The sequence below is a fragment of the Bos indicus genome, chromosome 24, assembly GCF_029378745.1.
Source record: "Bos indicus isolate NIAB-ARS_2022 breed Sahiwal x Tharparkar chromosome 24, NIAB-ARS_B.indTharparkar_mat_pri_1.0, whole genome shotgun sequence".
Lineage (NCBI taxonomy): Eukaryota > Metazoa > Chordata > Mammalia > Artiodactyla > Bovidae > Bos > Bos indicus.
This window is the reverse complement of record NC_091783.1, coordinates 60,443,412-60,459,864: the sequence shown is the minus strand read 5'-3', so window position 1 is coordinate 60,459,864 and position 16,453 is coordinate 60,443,412. Positions and strand designations below refer to the sequence as shown.

The 16,453-nt window shown below is 47.0% G+C and overlaps 1 protein-coding gene and 2 long non-coding RNA genes across 3 annotated transcripts in view; 1 reads left to right on the top strand and 2 right to left on the bottom strand.

The window, feature by feature from the left end:
• Nucleotides 1–3,468: 3,468 nt before the first annotated feature.
• On the bottom strand, nt 3,469–5,902 carry LOC139179506 (uncharacterized). The gene is made up of 2 exons (XR_011563874.1): nt 3,960–5,902; nt 3,469–3,879 (listed from the first exon to the last, which is right to left on the bottom strand). It is a non-coding gene; the product is annotated as an uncharacterized lncRNA (long non-coding RNA).
• Nucleotides 5,903–9,999: 4,097 nt separating this feature from the next.
• Nucleotides 10,000–16,453, bottom strand: part of CDH20 (cadherin 20) — a 213,330-nt gene continuing 206,876 nt past the window's right edge. Inside the window, exon 12 of the mRNA XM_070779131.1 lies at nt 10,000–11,584. Within this exon, the coding sequence (XP_070635232.1) occupies nt 11,079–11,584 (506 nt within the window). The 3' untranslated portion in view covers nt 10,000–11,078. The remainder of the gene's footprint in view (nt 11,585–16,453) is intronic.
• Nucleotides 11,114–16,453, top strand: part of LOC139179505 (uncharacterized) — a 195,775-nt gene continuing 190,435 nt past the window's right edge. The window contains exon 1 of the long non-coding RNA XR_011563873.1: nt 11,114–11,240. This is a non-coding gene — a long non-coding RNA (uncharacterized lncRNA). The remainder of the gene's footprint in view (nt 11,241–16,453) is intronic.

Here is a 16,453-nt window from a genome sequence, read left to right as displayed (position 1 = left end):
GAATGGCAACCCACTCCAGTGTTCTTGCCTGGGAGATCCCACGGACAGAGGAGCCTGGTGGCCTACAGTCCCTGGGGTCACAGAGAGTCCGACACGACTGAGCGACTAAACAATAAGTAACTCCAAAATCTCAGCGACTCGACGCTGTGAAATTCGGTGTCTGTCCTGTGACAGCCCTCACTTCATCTCAGCTACGGGCCAGTGGGAGGACATGACTTAATACGGTCACTCAGACCGAGGCAGACAGAGGCGCCATTGCAGCACAGAGTTTAGAGGTAACTGCAGCAGGAGAATGGGGAACCACCAAAACCTGGGCTGTCGGACTCCCGTTCATGTTTCCTTAGCTCAGTGCAGTCACCTGGCCAGAAAGAACCGGAACCTGGGGGAGAAGTTCAGGCCCGGGTACCTGGATGGAGGGTAATTGGAATATTTGTCATCTGCCCCAATGTCGACCACACTGAGGTGTGGATTTCTTCAGCCTCAGTTACTACCCACTGGTATTACTGTCCTTCTCAGTTTGGGAGAGGGAGAGTTCTCTGCAGGGTGGAACTTTGGCCAAACCACTGAATACAATGCTGAGCAAATTGTCAGAACATGACTATTTGTAATTGATTATTCTATAATTTTCTATAATATGTATTTATTATTCTATAATATAATCTATATATATGACCTATATATTATAGGATAATGCTGTTTATAGACAGACTTGGAACAGAAAGATAAAGGATGTGTGGTCATCCTTTGAACAGTCTTACGATCAGTATTCAATAATTTAGACTCCCAAGTGTGCTAGTTAATAGAGTTTATAAAAATCATCTGTTTACATAAGCTTGCTATTTATCTAGTTTATCTATCTAGGCTTTATTAGAAAACTTGGCCAAGGGTGGCCAAGTAACACAATTAACATGAACGTCATTTAGATGATCACATTTCTCCCATGTTGGCATTTTTGAGTCTAGTTCTAACTTTGGCTAGAGAGACCCTATAGAAGAGGCTTCTGTCTATGCTATAAATTCCCATTTCTGCAGCTTCTGATGTCTTTTTGCTTTTTTTTCTTTGAGGTAAAACAGGAGGGTTCCACCATTTCCCTTTCCTTCAGAGGAAGGGGTTTGGTTGGGAGGGAAACAAATCAATTAGGATGATGCTAAAGCTTGATCCCTAATCAAGTTATATTTTAATGGAGCCTCAGGGTTTACCGATGAACTCAAACAGTGAGGATGGCATTGAAATGGAAAACAGGAAAAACAGGCTCTAGCCTTCCATTTCAATGAGTCAAAAAATGGTGCCTTTTTTACTCAAAATAAAAAGATTGAACTGGAGCAATTTCCACTCTTGCTCTCCTATCCCTGCGACAAAAGGACTGGTCTGAGTCATGAGCAGCCCACCTTCACAGTGGGGAGCTAAGCTGCGGAGAGGCTCTGGCTAATCACATATGGAATAATGAGAAACAGGAGCGGGAGCTGACCTCCCAAGCTGGACGTATTATTATTCACTTCACCTGCTCACTGGCACAGTGGGTGCCGTCACAGAGGCGGTGACTAAAAACCCTGATCAAGACGTCTCTGCCAAGTCCCATAAATAATGTTTGCCCACCGGGCCTGAGGTGTCAGGGCATATGCTTAGATCCGGGTGGGAGTGTGGGTGGGGTAAGTGGCTTGGAGTTTACAGAGAATCTGTGCCCGCTTTGTAGGGAAGGGACACGCTGTAAGCATGGCAGGGTCCGTGTCCTCCGGAAACAGCCTCCTGCTCCTTTGAGAGGAGTTAACTGAGCTGTGCAAGATCTCTGATAATGAAGTCCTAGCCAGGGACATTCATTTACAAAAATCTTCATATCATAGTGAAATATACGTACTATTGGTGCTTCCCAGGTGGCTCAGTGTAAGGAATCCGCCTGCCAAGCGGGAGACTTGGGTTCGATCTCTAGGTTGGAAAGATCCCCTGGAGGAGGAAATGGAAACCCACTCCAGTATTCTTGCCTGGGAAACCCCATGGACAGAGCAGCCTGGCAGGCTACAGTCTATAGGGTCGCAAGAGTCAGACACAACTCACTGACTTAACAGCACTCAGACTTCCAGGAAAGAACGTAGGACTGAATGTAAAAGCAGGACGACTCCGTTTCTCAGGTGGCTCGTCAGCTGTCCTCAGCTGGTTTTACTGCCCACCTGAAGGCCAGCCTTCAGTTCTCCAGGGCTTCAGGTAGACGGGATATGAACAATCAACGGTGAAGGACACGTGGTGTGCAGAGCTCCTCACATGTCACAGCTCCCAAGGGGGCCAATGGCATCAACCTGTGGGGCAAAAGTTTTACACATGGCTCTGTGTCCTTTTCTGGCTTTAGATCTCTGCTTTGCTTACGATTTCAATGTGATAATTTGCAAGAAAGCACCAGGCACTGTGCCTGCATACAGTAGGTGCTCGATAATTGGCCGTTTCCTTCCCCCCGCTTTGCTTTGGCCCAGAAGCACTGGCGTCCCTGGGAGCGTGCTGACGAGGCCCTGCGTCTTGGGTGTAATTAATATCCGCCCTCAGGTAATGCCCTGCACTTAAGAATCTCATCTCACACCAACCATCATATAGTCCAATAGCTGAAGTCCCAAAGTCATGGGCAAATGTAAAAATTTGAGGCTGATGAGGCCAGTCCTGGAGGTAGGCCCTGGGCCAGACAGACACTGCCCCCCAGGAGGCTAGTGAAGACTGGCGCTTGGGATGAGGAATGTCACCGCATATGGGCCTGGCGGGGAGCCTCAGAGGACTGCGTCCGTTTCCTGGGGCAGCAGGGGGGTGTCAAGCACAGGAGACAGAAGGGCACCACGCAGCCTGCTCTTTGAAGGTTAATTCTCTCACTGTGCAGTGCAGCTCTTCACCTGCAGCCACGCCAAGGGGGCTTCGCTGGCACGGTCCGTGTGCTCCACGTTGCAGCCGCGTGTGGGGCACCTCTTTGGACGCTGGCTTTTGGCCCACGCTGCCCGAGGGCCAATGGGCACTAAGTGCCGTTGTCAGCAGCCCCAGCCTCTCCCCTTTGTCTGTAATCTCTGCACCGCCCACATGCATGGGGTCAACTGAATGGAGGAGGCTCTTCTCAACCATCTGGTGGTTCCTCCCCCCATGCCTGGAACCCTGAGCACTGCCCGAAGGCCGCCAAGTCAGCGGGGGCGCCTGCTGCCGCCTGCGACCTGCCAGACAGCGGGGCGTCTCCAGAGCCTGCTCCACATGCTCGAGCCATGTGCAGAGGCTGAGTGGATATGAAAAACAAATCCCACAAAATGAGCACACTAATTTGTTAATTAATACATTACCTGTGTGTGGATGTGTTTCCAGCCAAAGTGACAGGGACATGTAAAGGGGTCCAGCGGTTAAGACTGTGCCTCCAAGGCAGGGGGCATGAGTTCTACTCCAGGTCAAGGAACTAAGATGCCGTATGCTGCACCACGGCCGAAAAATAAGTAAAATAAGAATAATAAGGTAATTTAAAAATGTATTTATATAAGGTCTGTATTGGTTTCCTAGGGCAGCCAAAACAAATGATCACAAATTGGGTGGTTTAAAACAACAGAAATGTATTCTTCCATGGCTCTGGAGGCTACAAGTCTGAAATGAGGGTGTGGGCTGGCTTGGTTCCCTCTGGAGGGAGATTTGTCCCGTGCCTCTCTCCTAACTTTTGTTGGTCGCTGGCAATGCTTAACACTCTGTGGCTTGTAGATGCATCTCTTACATCGTCTGTCTCTACCATCACAGGGTAGATGATGTGCTGTTTTCCTCTCTGTGCTGTTTCTGCGTCCAGATTTCTCTCTTCTTATAAAGACACCGACCCTTGGACGAGGATTCACCCTAATCCACTGTGACCTCATCTCCACTTGATATCTGTAAACAAAGACTCTATTTCCAAAATAGGCCACGTTCACAGGGACTGGGGGTTAGGACCTGAACATCTCTGTGGCAGACACAATTCAACTCACAACAAAGACGATGCAGTGGGGCTTCCCTGGTGGTCCAGCGGTGAGACTCTGCCTTGCAATGCAGAGGACACAGATGTGATACGTGGTTGAAGAACTGTGATCCCACATGCCCTGGAGCAGCTAAGCCCACGCAGTGCAACTCCTGAGCCCTCCAGTCACAGTGAAGATCTCCCGTGGTTCAACAAAGACCCTGAACGCTGCAGCTAAGCCCCGACACAGCCAGATAAACAAACAAAAGGATGATGTAGTAAAAAATGGATAGCCTTTTCAATAAATGGTACTAGAACAACTGGATATCCACATGCCGAAAAAGAAAAAAAGAGAGTGTCAATTCATATCTAGGATCTACAAAGATAAAAACCAGATGAATTATAGACCTAGTATAAAACCTAAAACCACAAAATTTCCATAAAAAAAATTAGAGAAAATATCTGTGACCTTGGGAAGACAAAAGATTTTTTTAGAAATGAAACCAAAAGCACAATCTGTAAGAGAATGAATTGATGAATTGGATTTCATGGGGAAAAGGGGAAAAAAAAAAAAAAAAAAAACTCCTACCCTTCAGAAGGCATTATTAAGGGAATAAAAAGACAGGTCACAGACTGGGAGAAAAATCTTTGCAAAGTGTGTATCTGATAAAGGACTCATATCCAGAAAATAAAAAGAAATCTCAAGTCAACAACATGGGGACAAATAACTCAGTTAAAACGGGGAAAATACCTCTGGGTACTCCACCAAAGAACACACTGCTGCTGCTAAGTCACTTCAGTCGTGTCCAACTCTGTGTGACCCCATAGACGGCAGCCCACCAGGCTCCTCCGTCCCTGGGATTCTCCAGGCAAGAACACTGGAGTGGGTTGCCATTTCCTTCTCCAATGCAGCAAAGTGAAAAGTGAAAGTGAAGTCGCTCAGTCGTGTCCGACTCTTAGCGACCCCATGGACCGCAGCCTACCAGGCTCCTCCATCCATGGGATTTTCCAGGCAAGAGTACTGGAGTGGGGTGCCATTGCCTTCTCCACCAAAGAAGACAAGTGGATAGCAAATAAGCACATGAAAAGATGCTCAACATTATTAGTCATTAGGGTATTGCAAACTAAAACCACAGTGAGATACTATTACACAACCTTCCTATTATAATGACTAAAATGAGAAACTGACCACACCAAGTGCTGATGAAGATGAGGTGGAAATGGAGCCCTCACACACTGCTGGTGGGAATGGGGAATGGTAAAAAGACTGGAAAATAGTTCAGCAGTTTAGAAAAAGCAAAACTAGAATTGAAGACATAATTCTTATCGTACGATTCCAGCCATTCCACTCCTAATCATTCACTCAAGAGAAAACAAAAGTAAATGTCTATACAAAGATTCACATGCAAATGTTCTTAGCAGCTTTTAACTTGTAACAAGCAAAAACTGCAAATAATCAAAATGTCCATCAATGTATGAATCGTTATAGACTAAATTGTGTTCCCCTCCATGGGGGCTTCCCTGGTGGCTCAGACGGTAAAGAATCTGCCTGCAATGTGGGAGACCCGGGTTGGGAAGACTCCCTGGAGAAGGGAATGGCAACCCACTCCAGTATCCTTGCCTGGAGAATTCCATGGACAGAGGAGCCTGGTGGGCTACAGTTCATGGGGTCACAGAGTTGGGACACGATGGAGTGGCTAACACTTTCACCTTCTGTGCCCCAAATTCATACATTGAGGCCCTAAACTCTAATGTGACTGTATGTGGAGGAAGTAAGTAAAGAAGGTTAAATGAGGATACATGGCTGGGGCCCTAACCTGATAGGATTAGTGCACTAATAGGAAGAGACACCAGAGGCACTTGCCCCTGCCACCATGTGAGCACCCAACTGGAAGGTGGGCATTTGAGAGCCAGGCAGAGTCCTCACTGGAATCTGACCATGCTGGCACCTTGGTTTTGGACAAGCTTCCAGAAGTAACATTTCTGGAATGTTATTATTAAACACTATAATGTTTAACATTATTAAACATTATAATGTTTAATAATAACACATTATAATGTTTAATAATAACATTATTAAACATTAAGCCACCCAACTTATGGCCTTGTATTTTGGCAGCATGAGGAGACTAACACATGAATGAACAAATCGTGTTGAATCTACACAATGGTATACTGCTTGTCATCAAAAAGCAATGAACTATTGTTGCACACAGTAACATAAATGAACCTCACAATAATAATACTGAGTGAAAGAAGCCTGACCCCCTGCCGCCATCGTCTACACAAAAAAAGGAGCACACACTGTATGATTCCATTTATATAAAACTTTAGAAAATATAAACAAATCCATGGTGATAGAAAGCATATCAGTGTTGGCTTGCGTTTGGGGAGGGCTGGGTGGCAGGGATGGGAAAGAGGCATTACAATTGGGTATGAGGAATCTTTTGAGGGTAACATATACTTACTATCTTGATCAAGGTGATGGCTTCATGGGTATGTACATATGTTAAAACTTGTTAAATTGTATACTTTACCAGTAGTTGACTGTATATTAATTATACCTCAGTAAAAATATACTGTATGCCTGCTATATATTGGATATTTTGCTAAGCATTTTCATGAAATACTTATTTCTGACAGTATTGTATGGTAGGGATAAAACTGGACTTTGGAGAATGTTATACCTATATAACAAAAATGTTTTTTTATAGAGAGGAGAGGGATGGAAGAGAGAAAAGAAATGGTGAATGAAATCCAAAGTGATTCTTGGAATAGAGGAAAGAGGCAAAGTGGAAGAAAGGCTAAGACAATATGACTGACTGCATTTTCCAGTTAAGGGCACATTACTTTTTCTTACAATGTATCTTGATACTTTTTCCATTGAGGGGTGGAGTCTATGTTCCCTCTTCTCCATTATGGAGAGGCTTGTGACCACTCTAGAAGCGGTGTTACGTGACTTCTGAAATTATACAAGGGGATTCAGCTTCTGCCTAGTTTTCTTGTGATGCTCACTCTTGGAACCTGCCCCATGATGGAGGACGCCCAAGCAGCTCGAAGAAGTCTTGCTGACAGCTCCATCTGAAGTCGTCACTGACAGCCACTCCAACCACCAGACATGGAGGGCAGTGAGTGTTTGGATGAGTGGAGTCCTAGCTATGGAGTCGCCTCAGCTAAGGTCCTGATGTGGAGAAGAGGTGTCACTAACATATCCTTCCAGAATTCCCAACTGACCCACAGAATCTGCGAGCACAGTAATTGCTGCTTTATACCACTCAGTGTCTTTTCATGCAGCGATGGTAGCACAACAGTTGGCATGAAGAAAGAGAAGTGGAAATAATGAAAGCTAGTATCCAATCCTCCTGAGAAGTAAGGTAAGACTCGGAGGTAGTTTCACTAGCTTTTGAAAGTGGGTCCTTTCAGTAAAGTGCCCTAAAGTTTTTTGGGATGTAAAGTAGCCCTTATCATCATAGGTACCAGGAAGGTGACCACAGCAATTAAAAGCCTGGAGTGTAAGGAACAGCCTCATCATCAGTTATCTGGCAGTCCTTACGAATAGAGAGTATGGACCAAACTCATGGGGTAGGATTTGCAAGCTTCCTTTCCCAGGAGGAAAGATTTAAGAAAAATTGTGGTTTTCGTTGATGTGGTACTATAAATTAGTACTTACAATTTTTGCACAACAGGCACAAGAGACAGATACATCTCATTAGTAGATCATTTTACAAAGATTTCTTGATTTAATTTTTATCTATTCCCTATACCAGAACATTGACCCTTAGGGTCAAGCAGAAGTCTCCCAAATTGAGGTATTTACACATAAAAGTATCTTGAGAGTTCTTTAATTGTTGTGAAGATGACAAATGGATTTGAGAATGAGTCCATCTGCAAAAAGAACTACTTGTAAAGTGTATCCAAGGCTCATGTAGTTCAGGCACTAGAAAGGAAATACTGAAGATTCTGACATCAAGATTTAGTTCTGAATCTCCAGTAAACTAGTAACAATTTAGTCAATGTGCCTATTCTGATTTTGGCTTGTCTGAATTTTGTTTTCAGGATTTATAGCTTCTTTCTTGTGTAAACTACTTCCTTCTCTGTCTTTGCTATCTGCCATGTTGGGATATTCTGCTTTTTCTGTTCTAACTTTCTATTTTGTATTGGGGTACAGCTGATAAACAATGTTGTGAGTTTCACGTGAACAGCAAAGGGACTTTGCATTACATATGCTGCTAAGTTGCTTCAGTTGTGTCCGACTCTGTGCGACCCCATAGACGGCAGCCCACCAGGGTCCCCTGTCCCTGGGATTCTCCAGGCAAGAACACTGGAGTGGGTTGCCATTTCCTTCTCCAGTGCATGAAAGTGAAAAGTGAAAGTGAATTTGCTCAGTCCTGTCCGACTCCTAGCGACCCCGTGGACTGCAGCCTACGAGGCTCCTCCATCCATGGGATTCTTCAGGCAAGAGTACTGGAGTGGGGTACCATTGCCTTCTCTGAGACACTTCCTATATCACACCATTAAACATCCTCCCAGGAACCAAAAGCTCCAGGAGCTTCTGCTGAACCACTTCATGCCCAGTATCACGGTGGACATTTGCAGGATGTGAGGCATGATAACCCCGTGGTCAGACAGCTGTTCTCAGTTTTTAAAACACTCGTGAGATGGTCAAAAAATTACCCTCAGGGCTAGCAATAGAAAATAATGTTATGGGGGTTAATTTGCCCATATTCACGTAACTGGTATGTTGCAAAGCCTCGTTTGCACTCAAGCTCTTGCTTTTTCTTTGCTAAGTTTATTTATTTTTACATCACACTTTACCCTCAGACAGGATGTATAAGACCTGCCTTTCATGCAGGAAAGGGCCAATATGCTGAACGCTGGCATGAGAATTTGCCTTAGTGGTGGTGTGCGGGCGCTGAGGCAGGTCCAACTCTTTGTGGCCCTGTGGACTGTAGCATCTCAGGATCCTCTGTCCGCCACCAGCCCCCAGAGTTTGCTCAGACTCACGTCTACTGAGTCGGTGATGCTAACACTGTCTCAGTGCACCACATAGCAAAGAACGAAGCACAGCCTGGACAACATGACTCTACTGATGGTGTGGGCCCCAGTACAAGTGGACTGACAAGCCAATCTTCATCATATATTTGAGAAAGAGAAACCATACCCCAGATGCTCTCAAAGTGGGGTCCCTGCCTGGACCAGCAGCACCAGTGTGACTTGAGGAGCTTATGAGAAATGCAAATCGTGGGACTTCCCTGGCGGTCCAGTGGTTAAGACTCAGTGCTTCTATTGCAGGGGACACCGGTTCAATCCCTGGTAGGGGAACTAAGATCCTGCATGCCATGTGGCCACAAACAGATAGCTTAAAAAACGCAGATTTCCCCAGATCTACTGAATGAGAAACTCTGTGGGCAAAGACCCAACAAGCTACAGTGTAACAAGTGATTATGTTCCAAATGACCCTGACACACGTCAAAAGTTGAGAATGTAGACCTAAGACACTCAGAAAACTATTTCCATTCACAATTTGTTCCCAGTGGTGAGGATAATTGTGTAAAATATCCTTGAATGACAGGATGTCAAAGAAAGAGATCCCTTTCATCATGTACCCATTAAGCACTTACTATGTACCCCTTGTTAGGAAACATATATAAATATGGCTGCAGCCTTCTTTGAGCCCATCCAGTATCGACAAGATGCACATATTTGTTATGTATTTTTGGTAGCTATTTGATTTGCCAACAAAACAGATGAAAATAGCATGTCTGGTGGCTACCTGCAACACCCTCTCAGGAGATGAAAAAATATGGGCTAAACTCAGTACTGTGCTGTTGCTGTTATCAAACCATCCTTTGGTCTTTTAAGAGATGGGGAAATGACAATTCATGAAAATCTTATCAGGGTCACAGTTTAAAGCATACATTCATTTGATCAATGACCAAAACAACACACAGCCTCATACTTCGGTGCTTTGGCCTTTGCCTTATGAATCAGCTCCAGCTGCAAGAACCTCAGACTAGGTCAGGATCACAAAACCATCTCTTACCTGCTCAGCAATTAAATGTGCAACAGACTTTCCCTTCTATTTAACTTTTATTAAAAGAAGCGCTAAAGGTACTGAGATACAGTACATCATATTTATTACCAAATTTATTAACAAATATACAAAACTTATACATGTAATTTTCTTACATCCATTTACTCTCTATAATACTGATTTGTGTTCAAGTAGGTTATCTACAGTATGTAAACATCCCTTGGATTGACCTCACACAGATTAGGAAAGCCCGCTAACCCATGCTTTTATCAGATACTTCTTTTTATTTGGCTTTCATTTCGTAGCATCTAATCGTCACATTTGGCACGTGGAAGAGACATCTACAGTGCAAAAGAGGCAGCTTTTCTGGTTTCCTTCCCAACAGTTTTGCAGGGGCACAGTTAAAGAGCTGAGGGAACAAGAGCGCTCTCACTCGATGGAGGTGGATTGGCTGTGACGCCAACAGCTCTTGGTTCAGCCATTCAACTTGAGCTTAAAGTCAATGCCTCTTCCTTCTCCCACCCCCCCATCCCCCTCATGCAATGCCAATTAGGCCTTAACCTGGTCTTAAAAGGACGGAAAGAGATTCCATCCAGCCCAGAACAAGTGAGGTTCATCTCACCGAGGAATCACTTTCAGTGTTCTTTTGTGTGGGTTGGTTTGTGCAGTGTGATGTGCCCGCCAAATCCATACATGGAGAGAATAGAACAAAACTTAAAAAAAAAGCCCCCAAACAGGAGATTAGAACAGTTTTCAACGGCCACCTCTGCACTGAAAGACTCAGCCTCTCTGAGGTGGCAACGAAGACAAAAGCCTTCGTGAGTGGCGGAGACAAGCCAAGCCCGCCATACCTAACCTCAGACTCCACACCTTGGGATACAGGATCACAAAAATTTAAAAATAAAATAAAGGTCGTTGGCGGTTCTGCCCCCCCTCTTCCTGTGTTTCCTTTTGAGGATGTAGCTTAATCTCACCGAGTAAAGCTGATCCAGAGAGAGCTCCGCGAGCCCCCGGCCGCGCTCGTCCGCACGCCGTCGCTCCCGTGGACGGGGTGCCTCTTCCGCGAAGCCGCCCAGAACGGCCGGTTTTGGCCGCGCGCCCGCCTCCCGGCTTCCGTCACCACAGGGGCGCGGGCCCCTCCGACGCCCCGTAGAGCTCCGCCAGCTTCCGGAAGCGGGGCCCCCAGTCCGTGAGGAAGTCGAAGCTCTGCTCCGAGTCCGACGTGGCCGACTGCAGGGAGCTGAGCGAGCCGGCGACCGAGCCGTCGCCCTCGAACATGTAGGTCTGCAGGGAGTCGAAGGGCGGGGCCCACAGGTCCATGTCGGCCTCGTAGAGCTTGGCCAGCACGTAGCTGTGCACGGTGCTGCTGACGGCGCACGTCTGGGGCACGTAGCGCGAGAGGCTCTCGATCTCGGGCAGCATGTCCTGCCGCGTCTTGGGCGCGCCGGCCGCCTGCGCCTCGCGGGGGTTCCACATGGCCGCGATGTCGAAGGCCTCGGTGTCCTCCTCGCCGCCGCCCTCGTCGTCGTAGCGCACGATGTTCTCGTGAATGTTCTCCTCGTCGTCGAGGATGTAGGGCTGCTTCCGGTGCCTCCGCAGGGACAGGATGAGCAGCACCAGCACTGCGGGCACAGAGGGGCCGGTGTGGGCGGGAGGGCCGCGCGAGCGCTCGGGGGGGGGGGGGGGGGGGGGAGGGGGTGCGGGCGGGAGAGCCGGGCGAGTCCTGGGTGGGGGCAGGCTGGGGGTGGTGTGTGGGGACGCTCGGGGCGTGGGGGGGGGAGTGGGGAGGCTGGGGGGGTTGGGGAGGCTCGTGGGGGGTGGGAGGCTCGGGGCGAGGTGGGGAGGCTCTGGGTGGGGTGGGGAGGCTCGTGGGGGGTGGGAGGGTTGGGGAAGCCTGGCGGGGTGGGAGGCTCGGGGGGGGTGGTGTGTGGGGGGGTAGGCTCCGGGTGGGGGTTGGGGAGGCTCGTGCGGGGGCGAGGCGGGGTTTGGGCGTCACCTCACGGGCACCCTGGTCTCACTCTGCCTGCCGCCTGAGCGGAGCCCTTGCTGAACCTTACTGATATGAAATTCCAGGTGGTTCAAGTAGACGTGAAAGTGATAGTAGCTCTCAGTCATGTGCGACTCTTGCGACCCCATGGACTGTAGCCCCTCAGGCCCCTTTTTCCATGGGATTCTCCAGGCCAAGGATACTGGAGTGGAGTGCCATTCCCTTCTCCAGGGGATCTTCCCCACCCAGGGATTGAACCTAAGTCTCCTGCATTGGCAGGTGGGTTCTTTACCACCAGCACCCCCTGGTCTCTGCCTTACTTTATCGCAGTGAAATGCATGTGGGTGTCTACACCCCGCCACCCAAGTGTAACGTCTCTAACCAGGCACAAAGCCCAGTGGCCTGCCATGGAGTATATGCTTAAGGATTAGGTGATGTCTTCTGACTAGGTAAGGACGCGTAAGTATTTCTCTTATTGCAATGTGAAAACCTTACTCTGTAGGTGAAATCCTGCCTTTTTTTACATTGGCGTCTCTATAGGATTCTACTCTAAATATACTGTTGACCCTTGAGCAACATGGATTTGGACTACTGGAGTCCACTTCATTGTGGATTCTTTTTTGCCCTGTAGGTACACGGTACAGTACTTGGGCTTGGTTGCCGCAGATGCTGAAAGGTGGATACTGTGGGCCAGCTGTTAAACTATACACCGCTGCAGGGCAGGGCTGCACCCCTCACGCCACCCCACCATTGTTCAGGGGTCAGCTGCGATCGTGTAGTGATGCAAATGCATATAGATACATATGCTAAGTATGAGCCAAAGTCTTTGTCTTTTCATGTTTTTGTCCAAAAAATAAGAGTGCATAAATGACTGGCATTGTCCAGTTAAATCAGATTCCTCAGAAAAGCCTTCTTTAGAGAGATGGTTGTGACTTTCCGGATCTAAGGATGTTCATGGAAGAGAGGGAGTGAGCAGTGACATTTTATATAATTCATCATGTTATCAAAGAAGCACCACACTGTTAGATGTGCCCTTGCAGGTGTGGATAAAATTTTATCCCAACAAATGTTTTTTTTTTTTTTTTCCCCAGAGTATGTGTTCAGTGGGGTTTAAAGGAGAGATAGAGATAAGCCCATTGAACTGTTTATCTCTGTGACTGAAAATGTTTTCCAGGAAGTGTCTTGAGGTTTTGGCTGTAGAACCGCTATTGATTTTTTTTTTCTGGTGTGCTTTGTTACAGCTGGTGAACAGTGACAGCTTGACAACACTGCACAATAAGACCCCGGTTTATCCAAGGGAGGGAAATGGAGTACAGTCATATGCCCATTAAGATTATGGACTAACTTAAGGACATCACAGTAATGGTTTTTAAAACCTGAATGTGGAATGTGAATTGCAATTAATAACGTTAATACATGATGTTTCCCTGTGTAGCTTGGGTGACAAAATGCACGCACAGGAAACAGTTAAAAGCTCTTGTGTGTTATCTCTGTGCTGTAACCCAGCCTACAGAACTGTGGGATTTTGGAAAAATGGGCTCATAGGACTTTAAGGAAGTGGTGGCTTGAAGTGGGCTGTGGTGGTTGGGGTGTGTTTGGATGGATGGATGCAGGTTGGCAAAATGGGACTGTAAGTGAACTTGCTGTGTTTGTGGGATTCAGTGAACAGTTACTAAACTGCAGTATTTGGGGGAATTATCTGAAGCAAAGTTGAATATGACATGATTTCTTTTTTTATAGGCTGGCAATCTAAGGAGGTGATAGACGTTAATGATTAATATCAGTCAGGCAGTGATAAGGACGATCATAGAGCTACACGAGTTTCGCAGAGAACGCAGAAGCAGGACCAGTTCATTCTTCCTGGTGCACTGGGAAAGCCTTCACACCAGTGACACTGGGGTGATAGGTGTGGGATTTCAGGAAATGCTGGGAAGCAAAATTAGAAAAATCTCTGAAGTTTCTGCTGGGAAGAATTCTGGTATTGCCAGAATTTTTGCCAGTAGAAATTTCCAGTAGAGAATTAGGGACTTTATAGAGCTCTTAAAAAAATAAAGATTGCTGCATGCCTTATTTTTTAGGTAATCTGATTTAAGTGGCTCAGAAGGTAAAGAATGCACCTGTAATGCAGGAGACCCTGGTTCGATCCCTGGGTCAGGAAGATCCCCTGGAGTCGGGAATGGCAGCCCACTCCAGAATTCTTGCCTGGAGAATCCCTTGGACAGAGAAGCTTGGCTGGCTACATGCCATGAGGTCACAGAAAGTCGGACAGGACTGAGTGACTAACACTGTCACTGATTTAAGTAATAAGTATTCTGCTGCTGCTGCTGCTAAGTCGCTTCAGTCGTGTCTGACTCTGTGCAACCCCATAGACGGCAGCCCACCAGGCTCCCCCGTCCCTGGGATTCTCTAGGCAAGAACACTGGAGTGGGTTGCCATTTCCTTCTCCAATGCATGAAAGTGAAAAGTGAAAGTGAAGTCGCTCAGTCGTGTCCGACTCTTAGCGACCCCATGGACTGCAGCCTACCAGGCTCCTCCGTCCATGGGATTTTCCAGGCAAGAGTACTGGAGTGGGGTGCCATTGCCTTCTCCGAATAAGTGTTATATAACCCCCTAAAAATCAAATTTTGCGGAAAATGACCCTATTCAGCTGAAAGGCTTCCCTAACAGAAGAGAATTGGTTCTAGGGATGTTTATTATTTAGGATCTATAGGCTCAATGCCTATGAGATAGGGCCTATGAGATTTTCTAGGAGCTAGATACATATTTGAGACATGAAAAAAATATAGTCAAAATTAATATGCTTATAAACTTGTCCGCAAAATGTATTTTTTGACAAATCAACTGTAATTCAGTCTTACTCAGTTTTATGAACTATATTTAATGTGAAATGTGCAGTTTTAGAGAAAAGTGCCTAAGAGTATGAGGATTTTAGGACAGCCTTGCTCCGTTTAGGTACTGAAAACTGTCTGTTTTTTACATACAGTTCAAAAGACAAGCCATAGTGGGTTTGGGAGCCACCGGATAAATCGCCCCTTGCATACCACTTCTGGCCTGGGCGCCTCTTTGTGCCAGTCTCTAAGTCAGTCTCTCTGTAACGGTGGTTCCTTCTACTGTTTGTGGGATAGAGTGAATTTATCATGTAGACATTTCCCAAAGACAGAAGTAAGGACAGCCAGACTGGAAATTTCTCCTAGGAGCAGGTTTCTTCAAAGGCCTCTTGCAGGTTATCCTGTTATGCCCTCAAGGACCCCCAGTGCCACCTTCTGGACACTCAGGGAATTGCAGGAGGGATTTACTTATCAATGTACAAAGGGACCAGAAACCTAAGTTCTCTCTGATCCAGGGATTCAAGGACTCAGAAAGGCAACTTCTTTATACTGTTATCTCCCTTCCCGTAGCACTGAGCTGAGACAACAAAAGTGAGCCACGTGTTGTACTTTAAAATAATTTTGAGAAGCATGCTCAGCAGACCTCCTAGAAATGCAGTCAGGCGCTGCTGTTTTAGTCAGACCTTTCTCTGGTCTGACTCAGTCTCTGGGTGTGAAGGTAAACTTAAGATCAGGGCTTAAATTCTAATTTAAATCCCCAGTGCTTTCCTCTTTTCCCTTATAGAATTCTAGGATTTCTTCCGAATTGAATAATAATAGTGCTTACTAAGGCTGCTTTTCTCTAAGCACAATATGTATGCTATGAATTAGAAGAGGTGGGATCTGAGTGCAGATATTTTCTTGGTTTCAGGAGTTGGCTTAGGCGTTTTACTGTCTGCTTTTGAGTGTGCATGTTGAGAATGGCAGCACGGGTGGCCTTAGGTACAAGGGCGCTGGGTGGCCGCCTTGCAGGCAGTGAGACTCTAGATGAGGAAGACCCGTCCCAGCTGTGCCCGCCCACTGGCCCATCATCACGTCTCTCTGCTTCACCAGCAGAGGCGCACCGGCCCTGGCAGGAGGCCCGTACCTGGGTCACGTGCTGAGGCCCCCAAGCAGCTTACCTGGACGCCCAGCTGTCCGTGTGGTTCAGTCTGTCGCTTCATTCAGCTCTCTGCTCGAAGGTTCTCTTACCACTGAGGGCTTCCCTGCCTGCCCACTTAAAATGACACCCAGCCCTGTCTCCTCTGCTCTCAGGACTCCAGGTCCCTCCCTCCTTCTCTGTAACACTCACCACCTCCGGGAGCTGGGGGTGAACGTTCGGGAGAAGGGTTGCACTGCTCAGGTGCAAGGATGTGCAGTGTGGGGCCTGCCTGCCTTTCCTGGCTCTGCCCCTGAGATTTGGCTTGGGCCTGTCATTGCCTGTCTGTGATTTGTAATAGCTGTTCCATATCTGAGAGGAGGGCGTTAGGAGAGGTGATCATCACTTCCTGTCCAAAACTTACCACGTAGGTTCTATGATGTCAGAATGACTTGCTTTGTTTCGAAGTAAGCTCTGTGAAGGCTGGGACATTTCTGCCTTACTGATCCCAGCATCTAGCATGGCAGCCTGGCTCTAATAAGTGCTTGATAAAAATGTG